Below are 17,249 nucleotides of genomic sequence, written 5' to 3'. Positions count from 1 at the left end.
AAAGATAAGTCAATGAAATAACAATGGATGAAAAAAAAAGAAAAAGAAGAAAAGAGCATTTGCCAATCTTTAAAAAAAAAAATCTATTCACCAAGTCACAGTCCAATAATGGGAGGTCCCTGTGTATTTGCACAATTTATTACCTACAGTAAATTATGAGCCGCACCCTGAAAAAACAGTTCAACGTCTAGAAAGCTATACAGTCACACAGTGAAAGAGCCAGCATTAAGCCAAGGGCCCAGGTGTAAGGTAAAACGCTTTTCACACTTCTTACAGGGAATCTGAACATCATGGTTTTTGCTACAAGTATTATATCGGACAATATGTATTTTTTATTTTGTCCTTGGTCTTCCTCCCTCTAACTTGGGATTTACATAATCGTATCAGATTATTTTGAACATCAAGCTAGAGCAGGATCTGCATAAACGTCTAATTTTTACATTTTCCAACTCATTTTTTTGAGTGATGTACTTAAGTTATTTATTTTTGATTCAAAACTTCTTGTTTCTGTTCAAATGTTCACATTTTGTAATCGTACGGTGTATATAATTACATTCATGTGTGTATTAGCAGGTAAATCCTACTTTTTTTGCAATCACAACTAATCACAGCAATGACCTGTTTTTTTAATTTGATAAGAAACCTACTGAGACAAATGTACTCAAATTTGAAAAATTTAAATCAAACTGCAGAGTTGTTCTTTATTTTAATAACACAATGTGCCTTTCTGTGCTGACATGGGGCTCAACATCAAGCCAGCAACCCACTGCACGCATGGACTCACTAATCTAACACGAAGGTAAATAAAACTTAACCTAAGCAACCCATATACCTTTAAACACAGCACATCTCAGTATGCCAGAAGTTGCTTAACATTAAGTTTGCTACTACAATCCTGCATAATGTAACATTATAACAGCCTATAGCACATAAATATGAGATTGTGTTGTGCTTTTATTCCAGGAGAGCACCTTGGTCCTGTGCTCAGTAGATAAAAGTCAAACTCAAAGGCGTTACAGCTCTTCCCCTTTGAAATCGATTAAAACAAAGTCATTTAACAAGATCATTGTTTGTTGTGTGGGTGTATGTAAGAAGATTAGCTGGGATTATGTAAACACATCCTGTTAAGGAATAAAATGCGCAACGTCTTGTTTTGACTGAAAGCAGATTCATTCAGACCTCAATCCTAACTTTGATATGATTCACACTGATTTCACTTGTAATCCCTGGACTTGTGCTACCTCCCATGATAAGTAGTTTATAGGTTTTATAGAAGCTTTACTTGGGAAGGGAAACGGCATAAGGATAACAATCCCTGTATATAACACTTTAAAGTGTACCCTATATTTTTCCTATAAATATTTTGAACAACTAATGTGAACATAGGGGGGAATTAATAGAGGATTTTAGAAATTGCTGCTGTTGTGTAGAAGTCACTAAGGGACAATGGGCCAGCCCAGAGGAAAAAAACCTCCACTTAAAACTCGGATTTGCAGGTTTGTGGAGACGTTAACACTTTCTGGCATTTCCTCTGAAAGCCACTCTGACAGGCCCTGAAGAAGACATTCCCTGCTAGCTTTGCTGGCTCAGGCCTGCCCCCTCCTCCTCCTACACAATGCCGTGACACAGGATTAGCTTTCATTAGAGAAGGTGCTGTAATCAGCTTTGGAGCATAGCAGAGACGGAACAATGGAGGAGGCTGAAAGGATCTGGAAGACAGGGCGCTAAGGGTGCATGCTTTGCTCTATGCAAGCTCCGAATGCAACCTGTGGCACAGCCAGATAGAGAAGTAATGCTGTGTGGCATCTATTCACCAGCTTAAAAACAAAAAGTTAACAAACTGAATGCAACATGCTAATTGCTTCTCTTATGTTTTTAGGGCCTTGACACTGCATGCAAGGTACTCTTCTGCTCTTGAGCACTTCAGAGGCAGCCAACGCCTTTAATTTTTCCTGCTACGTTTAATATTTAATGGGCTTAATTATTCATCTACAGGCAATAAGAGAAAGCTACTAGATATGTTCACATGCTTTAATCTACAAAACACCTAAGGCTGCCTCCATAAAAAGAAAAACTAACAAAGGCAACTCAACACAACTTCATCTAATGATATGTGATTACCCTCAAGGTCTTTCGTGTCTATTCTTTGACATAATGACAAACTACAAGTTCAACCTTTTCTTCAGGTGGTAAAGGCAAAGGTCACGCAGCTGAGAAGGGATTAGGTGGACATGTTTATATTCCGGTCTGGACAAAAATCTGGCCCTGTACATCGACAGAACCGCCTTTGTGTCAGTCTCGCGCCACTCTCCACCATGCTGTCAACTGGCGCTTGTATTGGGAAGGACTGACGACATAGGTCTATCGAGAACATGTGTCCCCACTAACCTTGGAGAGCTCTGCGAGTGTGCCGGCAGCCAGTCTACAAAGGGTTCTTGTTGGTGGCTTGTTCTATGAGTGCGCAGTGACAAGCAGACAGGTGGCTGGACAGGATACAGATTCAGTGTTGTCATAAAAAAATAAAAATAAAACAACACGTGCTTGCTACCCCTCTATTCAAAGCACTGTCAACAGTGAAAAAACAAAAATAATCCGCCCCAAAGAAATTCTTAAATATATCAGATGCTTTCCGTGACTGACATTTCTGGATAGCAGGTAATTCCAGTTTGTTTACATGTTTGTTTTGTTTTTTTAAGAGCCAAACTCTTACCACAACGTCATGCTACTTGGAAATTGTGGTTTGGCTGAAACATGCAAGACACTCCCTGAAAACCTGTACACAAGGTTCAAGCAAGATACTGAACACTGAACACGTTATCTGTAGTGATTTTAATTTAATCCCAATTTATTTTCTAATTACTGCATTCGTGCATTGCAGTTCATATACATTTTAAAACTTTTTCAAACTGGAAGATGTGTAAGAATAAAATGCATCATGTTAGCTCTACAAGTGACATGATGTATTACTCTACACCCAGTCTTAGTTTCTAAATAGAAAATAAATAAATCACTATTTCACTGCTTGTCGATATCAGCTGTAGAGATCATTATTGAAGCCGTTTTGCCAGACCTTTGTAAAAATTTCTAAACACATATGAACCTTTCGAAGAGAAGTCTGAAAAGTACACATTTGCTACGCACATTAAGTCTCGTTAATAGAGTACATTCATGAATTCTTGAAAAATTGGGATCATATTTATATACAACACTGTGACATTTCATCTATCACCTGAGAAAGTTCTGGACCAAGACGCACAACAACATCAAACATCCAACTGCAAATCTATACATATGACACAGTGAAGAATCTAACTGGATACGGTGTTATGTAACGTGAAACAATATGGAGCGCAAATCAATAGCGAAATGCTTTTACGTTCCAGAAACTCCAACTGACTTCAGTGTTTTCTGTACTCATTCACAGCTTGCCTCAGAGATAATATGCCTCAACAGGCGTGATCGCACCTCCCAAGGAGGGCTTGTTGGCAGCCGCAATGTTGGCATTTCTAGAATGCAATTACTAGACACATACAGAGGGGTTGAGGCCAGTCTATATTTGCAACCACACTTGGTAAACGGAGCATACCAGACCTGAGGCTGACCCAAATAAAACAGAGCCTGAGCTGTAGATAATATTCCTCATCATTAATTAACCCCCACCCCCCCACTCTTCTCAGCTGGGGACGCTACCTGTTTGATTTAAAAATGAATACCGCACTGCCAACTATTACAATGATGTGTGGACTGGGGAAAACCCTCCCCGCCACACAAGAATAGCTACATCTCATATGTGAAAAGCATTCCTCCATGCCGTGTCAAAATAACTAGGATGGGTCAGAAATGGCAAACAAAATGATTCAACTTAAGTACTGAAAGTATTTATAGCAAAGAAATAATACTGAACGTATAAAGTACTTATATTATAGCAAGGATTTTTGTGGGATCAAGCATTTGCATCCAAGAGGTCCATGGCAGAGTTTTTATTTCTGGCAGACTGACCGTGGTTTTTCAGGGGACAGGTGGTGAGGCAATGGGATGGCGCAGCCAGCCACCTCCTCCCACCTCTTGCCAAGTCAACAAAGCCCCTAAGAGTTCCCTTCCTTTGCCATTGCTTCCTTCTCCCCCTTACCCACGCCCACCTCTCAAGCCTATCGCTGTTTCTAGGCCAAAATTGTGTGGGTGTGGTGGGTTCTCCTGCCAGCAGGGGTACCTGACTGCCAAGAAAGAAAAGCAAAAGCAGCACGTGGCTTGACTTGGAGAGAGGATGGGCAACAAAGGAATTACATCTCTAAAGACCAAAGGAATTCTGAGTCAGCAAGAGCAATAACTCCACACTAACCACGCACACGCATCTTGTCTCGCCATTGTTAGCACCCCAGAGGAGCTCTATATATCAGGAGAATCTGTGACGAAGCTCCTGAAGTAGCTGCTATTATGCAACTCTTCTAGGCTAAAAGTGACTGTAAAGTAAATCATCCTTCCCTGCTGCCAGCCTGACCCCCATATAGCAGAGGAAGCACTTTCAAAACTCACTACAGGAGTATTATGCTGAAGCACCATCTGTGCAGGCTTTGCTAGCAGCCGTGAGATTAAAGGCAGTTAAAGCATCGCATTGAAAAGCCATCCGCCAGCCAGCATCCAATCAAAGATGAGAGCATAAGCAATGGACAGCGCCTTTATAAGACTCCGAGCACTGCTGGGTTGTGTGGATCAAACAGCAGTGTGCGGCCTGGGTCATGCCCCTGATCCCTCTGGGACAAACAGGGCTGCTCCAAGGTTCATGTGTTCTTGAGGATCAGGTCACAGAGTATGTTCAGCTCACTTGACAGCTTGAGTGCCTGAAGGGAGTCTTGACTTTCTTCTATTGCACTTACATTTTCAGATCAGACACGGGAGGGTGGAGGGTCAGTTTTTTCCCCTCTAATTATTAAAAACAGTTTCTGGGTTTCCCCAGAACGGATCACGCTGCACTGTAAATGCTGAATAACGTCCATGTTTACATAAAGAAAGAGGAAAAACGCTGGAGTTAAATTTCAGGTAACCATTTCCTCCTCGAAAGACAAACAAGGACAAAACGCACTGTCACATACCCTGGGCAGGGTGTTTACGTTATCTGCTGCTCTAACACACTATATTTACTTTCATCAAAAGCAAACAGGCTTTATAGAGACATCCCATGCAGGGCTCCAGCCCAGTACTGTGGGACTGCATAAAACTGTACTGTGTTCGCACCATCTGTTGGGCTAAAATGAAGCCTCTGGCCCTCTTAACTGCTGGCTGCAAAACAGAAAGTACTCGACTTATGTTTAATTCAGCTTAAAACTATTGTCTTACATCCCTGCTGTCATGGAGTGTTTGAAATAAAATAATAACCATGAATTATGAGCAGTGGAGGCTAAATGCTAAATTGAGTCCACACTTCTAATTACTGCTCAAGTGTCGCTTAAAATTACTTGGAGATACACAATCTGCTGGATGACCAGCTGATTTGTACCTCAATTTGGCCGTCCCCTAGGCTTACCACATTCCTCCCGAGGGATCGGATTACGTTCTATACAGGGAGACGGCCCTGGAGCATGGGTCTGCCACAGTTGAGCAGCAGCCTGAGCAAGCAAGTGCGCAAAAGGGAATGAAAGGAAATGCTGAATGAAATACAGACGGTGGCCTAGAAAAAAAAAAAAAAACACTGCAGTCATGGCTGAAAGCAGGAATGGATGAAGTGCAGCTAAATAGAGGAAAAAGACAGTAATATAAAATATACTGCTGGAATACAAGGCAGAGACAAAAATAAGTGAGCAGGTAAAACAAGAAAATAATCGGTCTTGTACAGTATGTCTGACATTTCTACAAGAAACGGGGGAAAAAAAGGCAAACTGTGAAACTGTCGAGCCTCGGCAGCAAAGCTGTCAAAGACATCGTACTCCTTAGTATTCTTGAGACTGTGTGACATGAATGTGGACATACCCAAACCTGCAGCGCAGCAGTAACTGTGCACCACTTAGCTGCTGTGTCACTCTGCAACCTTACCAGTTTATGTGGGGGCAGGCTAGTATGAAAGGCTTGCATGATATACAAAAGCAATAAATAGGCTGCCAAGAGCATGACAGCAAGGGAGCATATGTGTGTAGGACTGGGGTGCGACAACGGTATTAATTACCAACAAAAGATCACATCTTTGGCTCGGGAGTTCACATGGAGTGAAGATTAGCTGAAACAACACGTCTCCCACAGTTTCATGATTCAGTTTTCACTAAATTTAATACACACACGCACATATGCAGGCACGAGACACACACACAAAAATGAGTGGAATGAGAGGTTCCTCCTCCATCCTCACATCTGACGCTTTTCAGAGTCGTCACTACACGATCCTGAGAACACACAGGCACACGTATGAACACGCACAACGGTGACAGCTGACTAGTGCATCAGCAGCAGTTTGCTGAAAATCTCCCTGCATGCAAATCAATAAAGCAAAAATGGAACTGCTCCTGAGTGGCAAGCCCAAAAGAATATATATATCTATACCCTGAGTGCAACAGGGAATAGGATGCACAAGTGATTGGTCACTGTAATGTATGGCACTCTGGTGGTGTTTGGACAGGCACATAATCAGTCGGAGCCATGGGACACACTAACCTCGCCGCAATCTGGCTAGCCGAGGCATATTGTGAGTTCAGACTAATGGGATATCAGTTTGCCCTATGATTGGACTCGATTTGACGTGGCAACAGCCGAGGCCAAATTCTGCCTTGAGTTACTGCCAAAGCTAAGGTCTATCATGGAACTTAGAACAAGATACTTGCAATTACGTGGAGAGTAATCCCAGAGGAAATTTACTGGAGCTTTTCGAATTGTCTCTGGGGCCTAATTCAAAAGACGAAACAGCAGAGGCAGGGGAACATTATGTGTGTATATATATATGCCACCTCTAGAGCTGGCCTAACCCCAAGCCCCTCCCTCACCAGCAGAGACACATCTCAGTCACGACTCTGGCTTCGGTCAGCCTCTGCAATGTTTTGAGTGAGTGGGCCAGCCAGTGGTCCTCCTCCTGCTCCACTCTCCACGTGGGAGGAAGTGAGTGGCCTGAAATCATCAGCTCTTGGGCAAACTTAATGCCTCTTTGTCCTTTTTTGAGCACAAAAAACACAGCTTGGCAGTAAAACTGGAAAAACAAACAAAAAAAAAATGTTTCACAGGTTTGAAACATTTGCAGGTGAAAACTTGGAAGTAATATCCTGAAGGCTGTATTGATAAAGCATTTCAGCCAAAATCATCATATCCCATTAGACAAATGCCAGTCTCACCAGACAACTTCCTCTCAGGTCAACTATAGAACACGGCAACAAGCAACGACAGATTTTTTTTTTCCAGAGGTAATCCAAGATAAGCACACGCCAAATTCACCAGCACATGGAATAAGAGGGTTAATTTTCAGCCAGGTGGTCTATAATTAACGCGTGTGAATGAGGGTAAATAAACCTTGGGGCCTCGACTCACCTCCAGCTGTATTTGTATAGCTGGAGTTTCTCTCTTGTCCACAAGCTGGGTACTTTAACTAGTAAGCTGATAACACCTGGAAGAACAAGGGGGGGAAAAAGGTGCACCAGGATCTAACGCACCAAGATCCACCATGAACCTACACAGTACAGCCACGTAGCATGCAATGTGCTTAAACACCCATCCATAATTACTGGTTTTCTCAATGAATATAATTTTTGCAAAGCAAAAATGCGCAGAAAACGTGCAGAACCCAGGAATAGCTTTGACTTTTCTCAGCAAAGAGTGAAAATGAATTGTGCTCTTTGTTTAAATTCCTTAAAACTAAATCGCATTATCCAACACTCAGGCAGAAACATAAATAAATATTTCAGTGTGTGTGTGTGTGTTCTTGTTACAGCCTTACTGAAGTGTATACATAAAATCTGATGATGATTAATTAAAGACGGAGTTTCTCGTCGTGTAAAAGAAATCTCGAGCGCTCGCTGAAATAAAAGGATTAATAAGAAGGTAAGGGAGGATGGTGAGTCCACTTGGATTCTTTCACTAATTTAGCCAGACAACTGGAAACTGCTACACACGGTATTTAATACAAGAGCCACAGATACTTTACTCTCCTGGTTCATAGCTATGGGTCCTGGCCTGGAAAATGTCAAACTGCATTTTTAAGGCCTGAAACTCGTCACTGGCCACAAACCACCGGGGCAACATGTCTAAATCCTGATGCCATGTTGGCTGATACTGCTCCCGGTGCTTCAGTGACGTGCCAAACCAGACCGCTGCCAAAACAAACACTACAGTGGAATGCTACACCCAGAAGGCAACGAGGAATTCTGCGTAAAATCCTGCTCTGCTACGACAGCATGATCAAAACACAATGAGAAAACAGGGAAATTAACAGGAAGCAACGGTTCTTCTCAGTCTTCCTGTGAAATTCGTCCCTTTTCACGGTGTCGAGCTGACAAAAAAAAGGCAAACTAGAGCCATCGCATCAGACTTCCTCATAGCTGAGGTTTACCTTTCCTCGATAAGTCATAATGATGGATAAAATATACGAGTTTTACATCTGCTGAGTTTATTGTGTGCTCCCTGGTGCAAACTCCAATGTGCTGGAAATGAAAAGAAAACAGCATATCCATCTCATCTTCAACAGGTCACATTTGCATCAGCCTCAGTATGTATACGTGTGTGGGTGTCAACCAGTGCAGATGCTACTATGATAACAGCGAGATGCAATTGCAAACAGGCATTAGCCATGAAACACTGTGTACCCTTCCCATGTCATTCCCCTCCTGTGCATGCGCTGAGCTGATGAGCGGGCATAAAAGTTACAACATCCCTTTCCCCTGTGGATGGCTTTCTCCGCTTACTAATCTACCATTTACAGGCAACCAGCAGATGGCTTTACTCTTTCTGCTCGTATTTAAATACAAACAACTGCCTGGCCCAGCACAGGAGAGTGTGCGACTGTGTTTGCATCTGTCACACAGCACCATGCAGGGGCTTGACCTAATCCAGGAAGTCGAGTCTCCCATTTAGCATGCAGGTATGTTTTCACCACAAGGAAACTCCTCTGCTAAATAGCATGGCATGAAAACTGAGGCCAAAATACTGTGTGCATCTACACGCGGGATATTTGTCCTAGATAAACACATTACTGCAGAGAAATTGTATTTGGGCTCTCAAAACATTACTCAGGGTAGTGAAAACTGTCTCATGCACAGAGCAGTTAAAGGTGGCCACGTGTGCACGTACATGCAGGTTCAAATATATTAAGAGACTGCGATTCTCTGTGCAGAGAATAAAGCTGGAGGTGTTAACATTTATCTGTAACTGATACATTCATTCACTTATGCAGATTCAATTGCATTCACGCTGCAAAAGAAAATAGACTGTTCTGACTTTAGCAAACTCACATATGAAATAGATCAAACTGTTGGCAATTCTCAAACTGCTTTTGTATTGTCCCATTCCTTAAATTAATAAAAATAATGAATTTGATCAGCTGCTTCTTCCATGAGTCTCTCAATACTGAACTCCAACCTACAACGTCCTGGCCTGCAGTCCTTGTTCTGCAGCCTCTGTGAGTTTGGCATGAAATGGCAGGTCAGGCATTTGTCATCATAAAACTGTGAAGAAATATATGGACGTAGCTACTGTGATGTCACCCACTGGTTTCTGAAGTCCCATTTTGAAGCTGTTACCACCTTGCTTTTTTGAAACCAGATGTGAGACGAGAGCGGGCGAACCTGAGAGCAAAAATGCACTCTTGTGATGGACAATGCTCCTTTTTCAAACGTAGAATGACCAAAATTCACAAAATGAACTTTAGGTTTTATTCAGTTTGACCCGTAATGTGTGACTGAGCCCTTAAAGTTATCAGGAAAGTGTCTACTGAGGTCAAGCATGAGGGCTGTTTTCTCATAAACCTCCACAGGACCTGAAGTTTTGCTGCAGCCGCAGCCATCGCCTCCTGCTGGTTATTAAAAAGAGACAGGCTGTCTTCACTTTTCACACCCACATCTTCAACCAGAATTTATATTATCTATCGTTTTCCTTTAGCAGGATCTGGTTGGAGTGGTCATCCGGTGGGCTGCAGCTTGTTTCCACAGCAGAACAAAAACTAACGTTGCCACGACGATTTGAATTATTATAGGACGTGACCACAAGATAAGCCTCTCACTGAAGAAGCAGCTGAATGATATCTAAGACCACCAAAAGAGTAAAGTGGCTGGCGAGGCAGGCTGCAGGAATAATACAAGGCAGCTGGTTAGCAGATTTTCAAAATAGAGGATGCGGCGATTATCCAAAAGTAATCCAAATTCATCGTTCTCACACACACATCGTGCTCAAATAACTTGCCGAATACAGATGGGTGGCCATTAATTTATCTAAGAGGCACATCCGAGGTGAGGTTTATGAGTGGGAAACAGCTCAACATAGTTACATGGAATTAATTATACTTCAGTCTTTAGTGTTTCACAAACCCCCGAGCAATTACTTCATAGCCGAAATACAGACTCACTTGTTTTCCCAGCATAAGTTTCTCAAATGGAGTCATAATTTTAACTTACCAAACTGTTACTGACAAAATGCAAGAAAAAAAAAAAAAAAAAAAGCACAAAATTACTCCAACTCAAGTCAAATAACGATTTAGCAGCTTGCTGATTGAACTGAGTGTTGTTCAGCCAATGACGCACGCTCTTTGACAAAACTTTTTCCCCAATTTTTGCTAAACATAAGCTACCAAACAACTGCACACAGATGTTTTTTTTTAATGTAAATTCTACCAAAATCTGCTTTCTCAATTAACTTTATGTGTCCAGTGTTGCAGCTAACGTGCATGCCTGTATACACGAGTGTGCAGACGCGGATGCACAACTCCTATAAAAATTTAGTGTCTTCCTAGGCTGTCCATGCTCAGCCCTCCAAGTAAGAGTCAAAGTGAGAAAGCAGATTTACTGCTCTACTAGCCTCTAATATAACCCAGCCACCCGACTGCTCCCAGTTCACTGGGTTAGCTTCTCCTCCCCCACACTCATTGTACTGGGAGCGCAGCCTGTAGTTACATGTGTTGCAGACACTATATTGATTGATTTGTGACTGTTCTGCAACCAACTCTAGAGAGGGATCCAATGACACATAACTCCTGCCTCTGCTGCAAATGGCTTTTGTTAGCCACTGTAGCTCACAGCAGCAGCAGCAACATGTGTCGGTGTGTACATGCCATGAAATGGGAAAAAACTGAGGATTTGTTTATGTAGAGGTTGATTTTTTTAACCACAAAAAACAATAAAACAGTGTTATAGTCACTGGGTCACAGATGCTACTCTGGGTATTTTACATTTTTTACATTTGGTGATTAAAAAGGCACCTTATGAAGAAAGCAGCTACATTAAAAAGCCAAAGTAAAACAGCTTCCATCAACGTATAAGCTACAGAAGTGCTGCTTATGAATGTGTACTGGTTAGACAAGTGTATCAACAGCACAAGTTCAAAGGATTGAAAATCCCCAAAATCTACTCGCAGGCTTAGCAACAACCTGAAAATGCAAAGGTAGGTAAACACTTTTTCCCCTCGAAAACCAACATCCATTTGTTCACACGAATTAGCAAGAGCAGCAGCTAATGCATGGAGTCAGATTACAACCTCTGAGCAGAGCTGCCTTTATCCCCCTATATGGAGCTTAATCTGTCCAAATCCGCTGCTTTGCTGTGCCCCAAATCCACAACAGAGCCTAATTCCTCTTTAATCTAATGAGCAGTAAAGGTGCACTTACTCTGGTTTGGAATACCGCAGACCGTATATCTTACTGTTGTACCACAACAGAGATGGCTCAGGTCTTCCCTTTCAGGCCATGATGCAATGCATTGTTATCAGAACCATCAAATCTCAAAAAGAAAGAAGAAAAGGAAACCTCACAGGAGATCAGACAAGCACATACATGGCAGGCACCAATAGCTAGTTCGGTTATCTTGCTGCAGCTATGGGAGACATTTCAGGGTTGAGCTGAGTAAGTGGACTGCTGTCAGAAGATTCAAAAGGTGGAGGAGGTGGCCCACCCTCCCTCAGGCTCCTAACCCCAGACTTCTTCGCATGCGAAGGAGATATGTCAAGGAATTGGAAAGTGGCGGCCCTGATGACTTATGAAACCTAGGAAAGTGACCTACTAACTTTTTTCTCAAGAGTTCAAAAGCAGAAAGCAAAAACTAAATCTTGCAAACTCATTGTCTGGAATAACTCGGGAAAGCTGGCACTGAAACGCAATGCAAGACAGCAGCTGGAGCCTCCCAAACTCCTTTTTGATCGTGCACAGTTAATATATTTTTTATTTTTTCAAGATGATATTTCCTTCCCAAGATAATTAAACTAGACTTGGTATGAAATTGACAATTTGACATTTAAGTGCCTGCTCTGGAGCATCGGCTCAAGCAACCCACGGGTCAGCTGTCTGACCAATCGCAGCCTTAGATTAACTGCTGCTCTCACACACTCACACGCGCACACAGGAGCAGCTACAATCTGTTTGCTGTCTCATGAGATGAAGAAATACAGACACTCACTGCAACTCTCCTTAAAAAAATAACTTGATCACAGAAATGTTGATTAATTACTCACAAACCTACTAACCCAACATTATGTTTAAGCTCCCAGAGAGTGTTTTTTTGTATCCCACTACACTTAAGTGAAATAAAAATAATGGCCAAAAGTGCCTCTCTTCTTCTTTTAACGCTTTCAAACGGGTTCTTTCTATTCATTAGTAGCAGCACAACTTAACAGAGTGTAATGTATTTGTCTCATCACAACACATCTCTGCAACTCCAATTTAATTAAGACAATTTGATGCCATCTTTATTGCTTTGTCTCCGTCTCACAAAGCAACAAATCTACGTCCTTACTCCCTCTGAATAAAAATGACTGCTCGCAAGATGAAGAAATTATGTGCCAAACCAAAGTACGAGTGGAAGGTAACACAAACGTCACCGAAAAAAAAAATTAAAAATCCCAGTTGAAATTTTAACATTACAAATTACAGACAGAGCAGACTGGCACAGGTTTAAAATTATAAACAACCTCGATGGTTATAAATCACCTGACTTTCTCACAGCAATCCTATTCCCATGCAAACAAACCTGATGACAAGGTTTATGAATTGTAATGAGGAAATATTACTCAGAATGACAACACCTCAAGGAAAATTACTCACGACTGGTAATTTTATAGCTCTGCAATACACAGCGCTTGTACTCGATTAGAAAGAAACACTATGATGGCACACAGGTCGCTTTATGAGCACGATGCGGCGGGTCTGTGTGCAGGTGATCGCACGTAAGGCAAGGATCAAGTCTGTGGCATTACTTAATGTTCTGTTCTATAAATGACTCGGCTTTCCAGCTGGGATCAGTGGCTGGCATCGCGCCGCTGTCACCACCGCCGTCTCTCCAGCCCACGCATGTCTGAGCATGGGGGCCTCTTCTCAAAAGTCAAATGTCAGATGTTATCCATCCCCAACTCGCAGAGAAGCACCCAGCGCACCACTGGGGGCTCGGAGGCCCAGTTTCTCCGTCGCTGATGGAAAAACACTATTAGTGCGCTTGCTTTACTTTGGCGTGCTGAGGTTGTCACGACTGCACCATGACAACCATATTACCAACTTTTTATGTGACATTGCTACATCTTTGCTTTATACAGTGCTGGACAAAACTCAGCAATATCAGTATGTAAACAGGGTTTTCAAAATAAAAGATTAAATGACTCATTAGTTGATAATGAAAAAGCTTTGCTGTTAATTGTAGCAAAATAAAACAAAAAATCATGACCACGAATTCTGACAAAATAATCAGGATTACCATAAGAGGATAATCCTTATTTAAACTCCATTTAATTAACCGAGCATTAAAAAAAAAAGGTCATCCAGTGATGATCCACCAAGCATTATATACAATATTAAAAAAAACAGCTACAAACACAGTCAAGTCTGTTGAAATATATACTGGAAATTGCTGACGTGTTTATTCCTGCAAGTGATGAAAGCACAAGAAAAATTAAGCAACTTCTCTCGCCTTAGCTGATTAAACTCAATTACTATGCAGCGCTGGCTTTCAGGAGCATTATGATAATGCATTTTGAAAACAGGTGGATGCAAAGCACTTATGATAAGTTGGACTGACACCTTGTAGCACGGCAAGCTAGGCAGCTGAAAACAAATTACTTCACACCTATAGCCTGCAGTTATTTTGGAGGTGCTTTGTACACAGCTAGCGCCTGTGTTGTCATAATACTAATGCATTACCAAAACACTGAGTCCTCGAAACTTGATGAATGAAAAATGAGCAAAATTACTTTGTTGAGCTTGACACAAGGTTTAAAAGTGAGCTGGCCTCCGAGATTAACTGACAGGGCCCTCTAACGTCTAATTGATACATTTCAACCCGATTAATATCCACAGAGCCGAGCATGAAGATCTGGCATCTCCTCTGCATGACAGAGGAAGATGTAGCTTCAGATCCATGCAACAAGACCGGTCACCCAGTGATATTGTTGTCTCTTTAAAACTTATGCTTGTCACATATATTTTTCATTAGCCTTCAAGTTGGTGGAGACTGTAGGGGTATGATCTCTTGAAATATTCATTACAAAAAGCACCCAAGACATGCAGTGACTCTTAACACTCAACCCCTTATTTTTTTGGAGCAAAATGTAGCTGCAAAAAAATGGCTGCAGATATCTTTGTGAAACGTTTTCTTCTGTTTCAAGTGTCAAGTCCTAAGTCCGAGATAGCAACACGGGAGAGCTGTATTCCTTACTGAGTTGAGCAACCAGGTCTTTTAACACAGAGTCAACAATACCAGACCGATTCATTCCAACTTTCTTGCATAAATCTTGACGTTTAATGCTCAGAGATGATCCAATCATTTCAATCGACTGAACTCAACCAGCTAAACTTGAATAAAAATCACTCAACAGTCCCCTTGTGTGTGTGTGTGTGTGTGTGTGTGTGTGTGTGTGTGTGTGTGTGTGTGCGCGCACACTGTGATCACTGCACATCCCTGTTGGGCTGGAGCTGCAGAGGATTTTTGGGGGGGTTGTAACTAGTGCCAGCAAGCAGGAGTAAACACATTCTGTCATCTCACTTGTGTGGAAAAGCTTTTGTCTTCCAACAAGAGAAAGGAGGAGGGGGGTATTTTTCACTTTGAAGTGCCCACATGCTAACACAGAAATAGGCTTGAATGCTGCAACTTAAGTGTGCTGCCTTTAAGTACACATGAGACGTCAAGTGACACGAAACTGGGCAGGCTGCATTGCTCCTATTTCGAGGGAAGGCTGCCTCGATTATGATCTTTATTGCATTCTTATGGTAGACTGCAAAGGTGGAATGTCAGACGTGTAAACACAGAGTGCAGGAAGAACCACCGTGTGTGACACGAACAAAGCACACGATGAACACCCCCAAATGTGAGATTACAAAATAGACGACATCAAGCAGTATTATGCAATGGAGAGAGGGGAGAGAGAGAGAAGAGGAGCCTTGGTATAACTGTTTGACGATGCATGCAAAATGAGGGAAAATCGCCCTTGGGGTTGAATGCAACGGTTGTGCAACATCTGCATGCATACTGTAAACCTGTGCACTATATATGAATCGAAACGCTCATGCATCTGTCACACCGCTGGTAGCATGCTATTCACTAATAATAGGGGGGAAAAAACAGCAAAAAAAAAAAAACCCCGAGTATTTACAGACGAGCGGCTGTACCGCGTCTAACGCCTCGCGCACAGACTGTGACACATTTCATGCTAAATTCTTGCTCTGGTCTACAAACTGGAGTTACCCTGACTTCCTAGTTTACTGCTGCTGTCATAGCTCGGCTAACACCCTTCTTCCTCCCTAGCCAGCAAACAATTTTTTTTCGACTACATTTGCCGCCCGCTGTTGCTGCGACCGTGAATTCTTCAAGTCTGCTTGTGCTGGTCAGACCCAGAGCTGTGGTAGCGTCTCGTTTCAATATGACACGAAAAGCAACACTTACATTTCACCACCCTGTCCGTCGTAGATAACTTCGGTTCATCATTCGGCTTGTTTTCGGACATTTCCAGTGTGATATAAAATTAAGATAGGGCAGAAATGAGACTTAAAACGGTCCCTGCGTTGCTCTGGCCGAACAACTCGTGAGTCTATCCGAGGAAAGAGACCGCAGTGATCTCACTCGGTCCTATCAGCGGCCAAAAATACTTGCAACAGGGTTACAATTTCACTGCTGGTGCTGTAGGAGCAGCTCTGTCTGATTTACTGTTACTCTGTATCAAGTTGTCTCAACGCAGTGTGCACTCAAACGTGCTGTCGCGCAAGACCCGCCTTCTGGTGACAGCGGCTTCGCCCATTGGTCGAGAGTGACAGTTTGCCTATGCCCGTACATCCACTTTCATCAAAGGGCTGTTTCTGTGTCAGTCTGGTATTAATAACTGGTATGGATAAATATGAATGTATACACTGGTTAAAGTGCACAAATAAACAGTCCCTAACGATTTAAATTTTAAAAAAAGATAAAAACTGAAACATTCTGTCAGCATATTGAAAAGATTGGTGAAACAGCTGGAAATTAGCTCTCAAAAGATTTACACCTGTTTAGCTAGCTTTAAAAATATATTAACAAGTCATTTACACACAAAACAAAACAAAGCAGATTTGAATAACAGTAAAAAAAAAAGTCTCATTGCATATTGTGACGTAAGTAAAAATTCAGAAGTAAAATATGAGATTATATTATGAGATTATAGCAAAATATTCTCACAGTAACTGAGAAGTAAAGGATTCCTTAATGCTTATATATAAGAGGTCCCCCTGACCTTTCTACATCAGATTCTCCATGTGCAGCAACCCTGGGACAATAAATCAATATTTGCAAAGATAGCATGTGACAAAGTGAAGACAAAGAATTCACCTTTGACCCTTAAAGTGAAAGGTTCTCATGACTTTGTTATGCTCCAGGGTAATGTGGTTACCAGGTTTGGGTATACATGTTCCCCAGAGGGAACAATCAAAGGAAATCAATATAAAACTGCTCCTACTGATCACTTTAATCATATGAAGAATCTGTTTTATTCTGATGTCAGTAACCCCTCATCTACAGGTTATGAGGGGCAGTCTTCACAGCGACTGGATCTCAGCCCAGCTGAACACATACGGGAAAGACCTTTTTATACTGATTTTTCTTTATATTTTTCACCTGTCTGTACTTTGCCCTATC

The 17,249-nt window shown here is 42.0% G+C and overlaps 1 protein-coding gene across 3 annotated transcripts in view; it reads right to left on the bottom strand.

Moving 5' to 3' along the window:
- Window positions 1-16,310, bottom strand: part of LOC120721835 (serine/threonine-protein phosphatase 2B catalytic subunit alpha isoform) — a 66,300-nt gene extending 49,990 nt beyond the window's left edge. For 2 of the 3 annotated variants that reach the window (XM_040012488.1, XM_040012489.1), the window contains exon 1: window positions 16,032-16,310. In XM_040012488.1, coding sequence (XP_039868422.1) covers window positions 16,032-16,092 — 61 coding nt within the window. In that variant the 5' untranslated portion in view covers window positions 16,093-16,310. The remainder of the gene's footprint in view (window positions 1-16,031) is intronic. The other variant, XM_040012491.1, reaches the window with a different exon arrangement.
- Window positions 16,311-17,249: the final 939 nt, after the last annotated feature.

Source organism: Simochromis diagramma, unplaced genomic scaffold, assembly GCF_900408965.1.
Source record: "Simochromis diagramma unplaced genomic scaffold, fSimDia1.1 OVJJ01000604.1, whole genome shotgun sequence".
Classification (NCBI taxonomy): domain Eukaryota; kingdom Metazoa; phylum Chordata; class Actinopteri; order Cichliformes; family Cichlidae; genus Simochromis; species Simochromis diagramma.
Note: the sequence above shows the minus strand (reverse complement) of the source record. Positions and strands in the feature narration are given on the sequence as shown.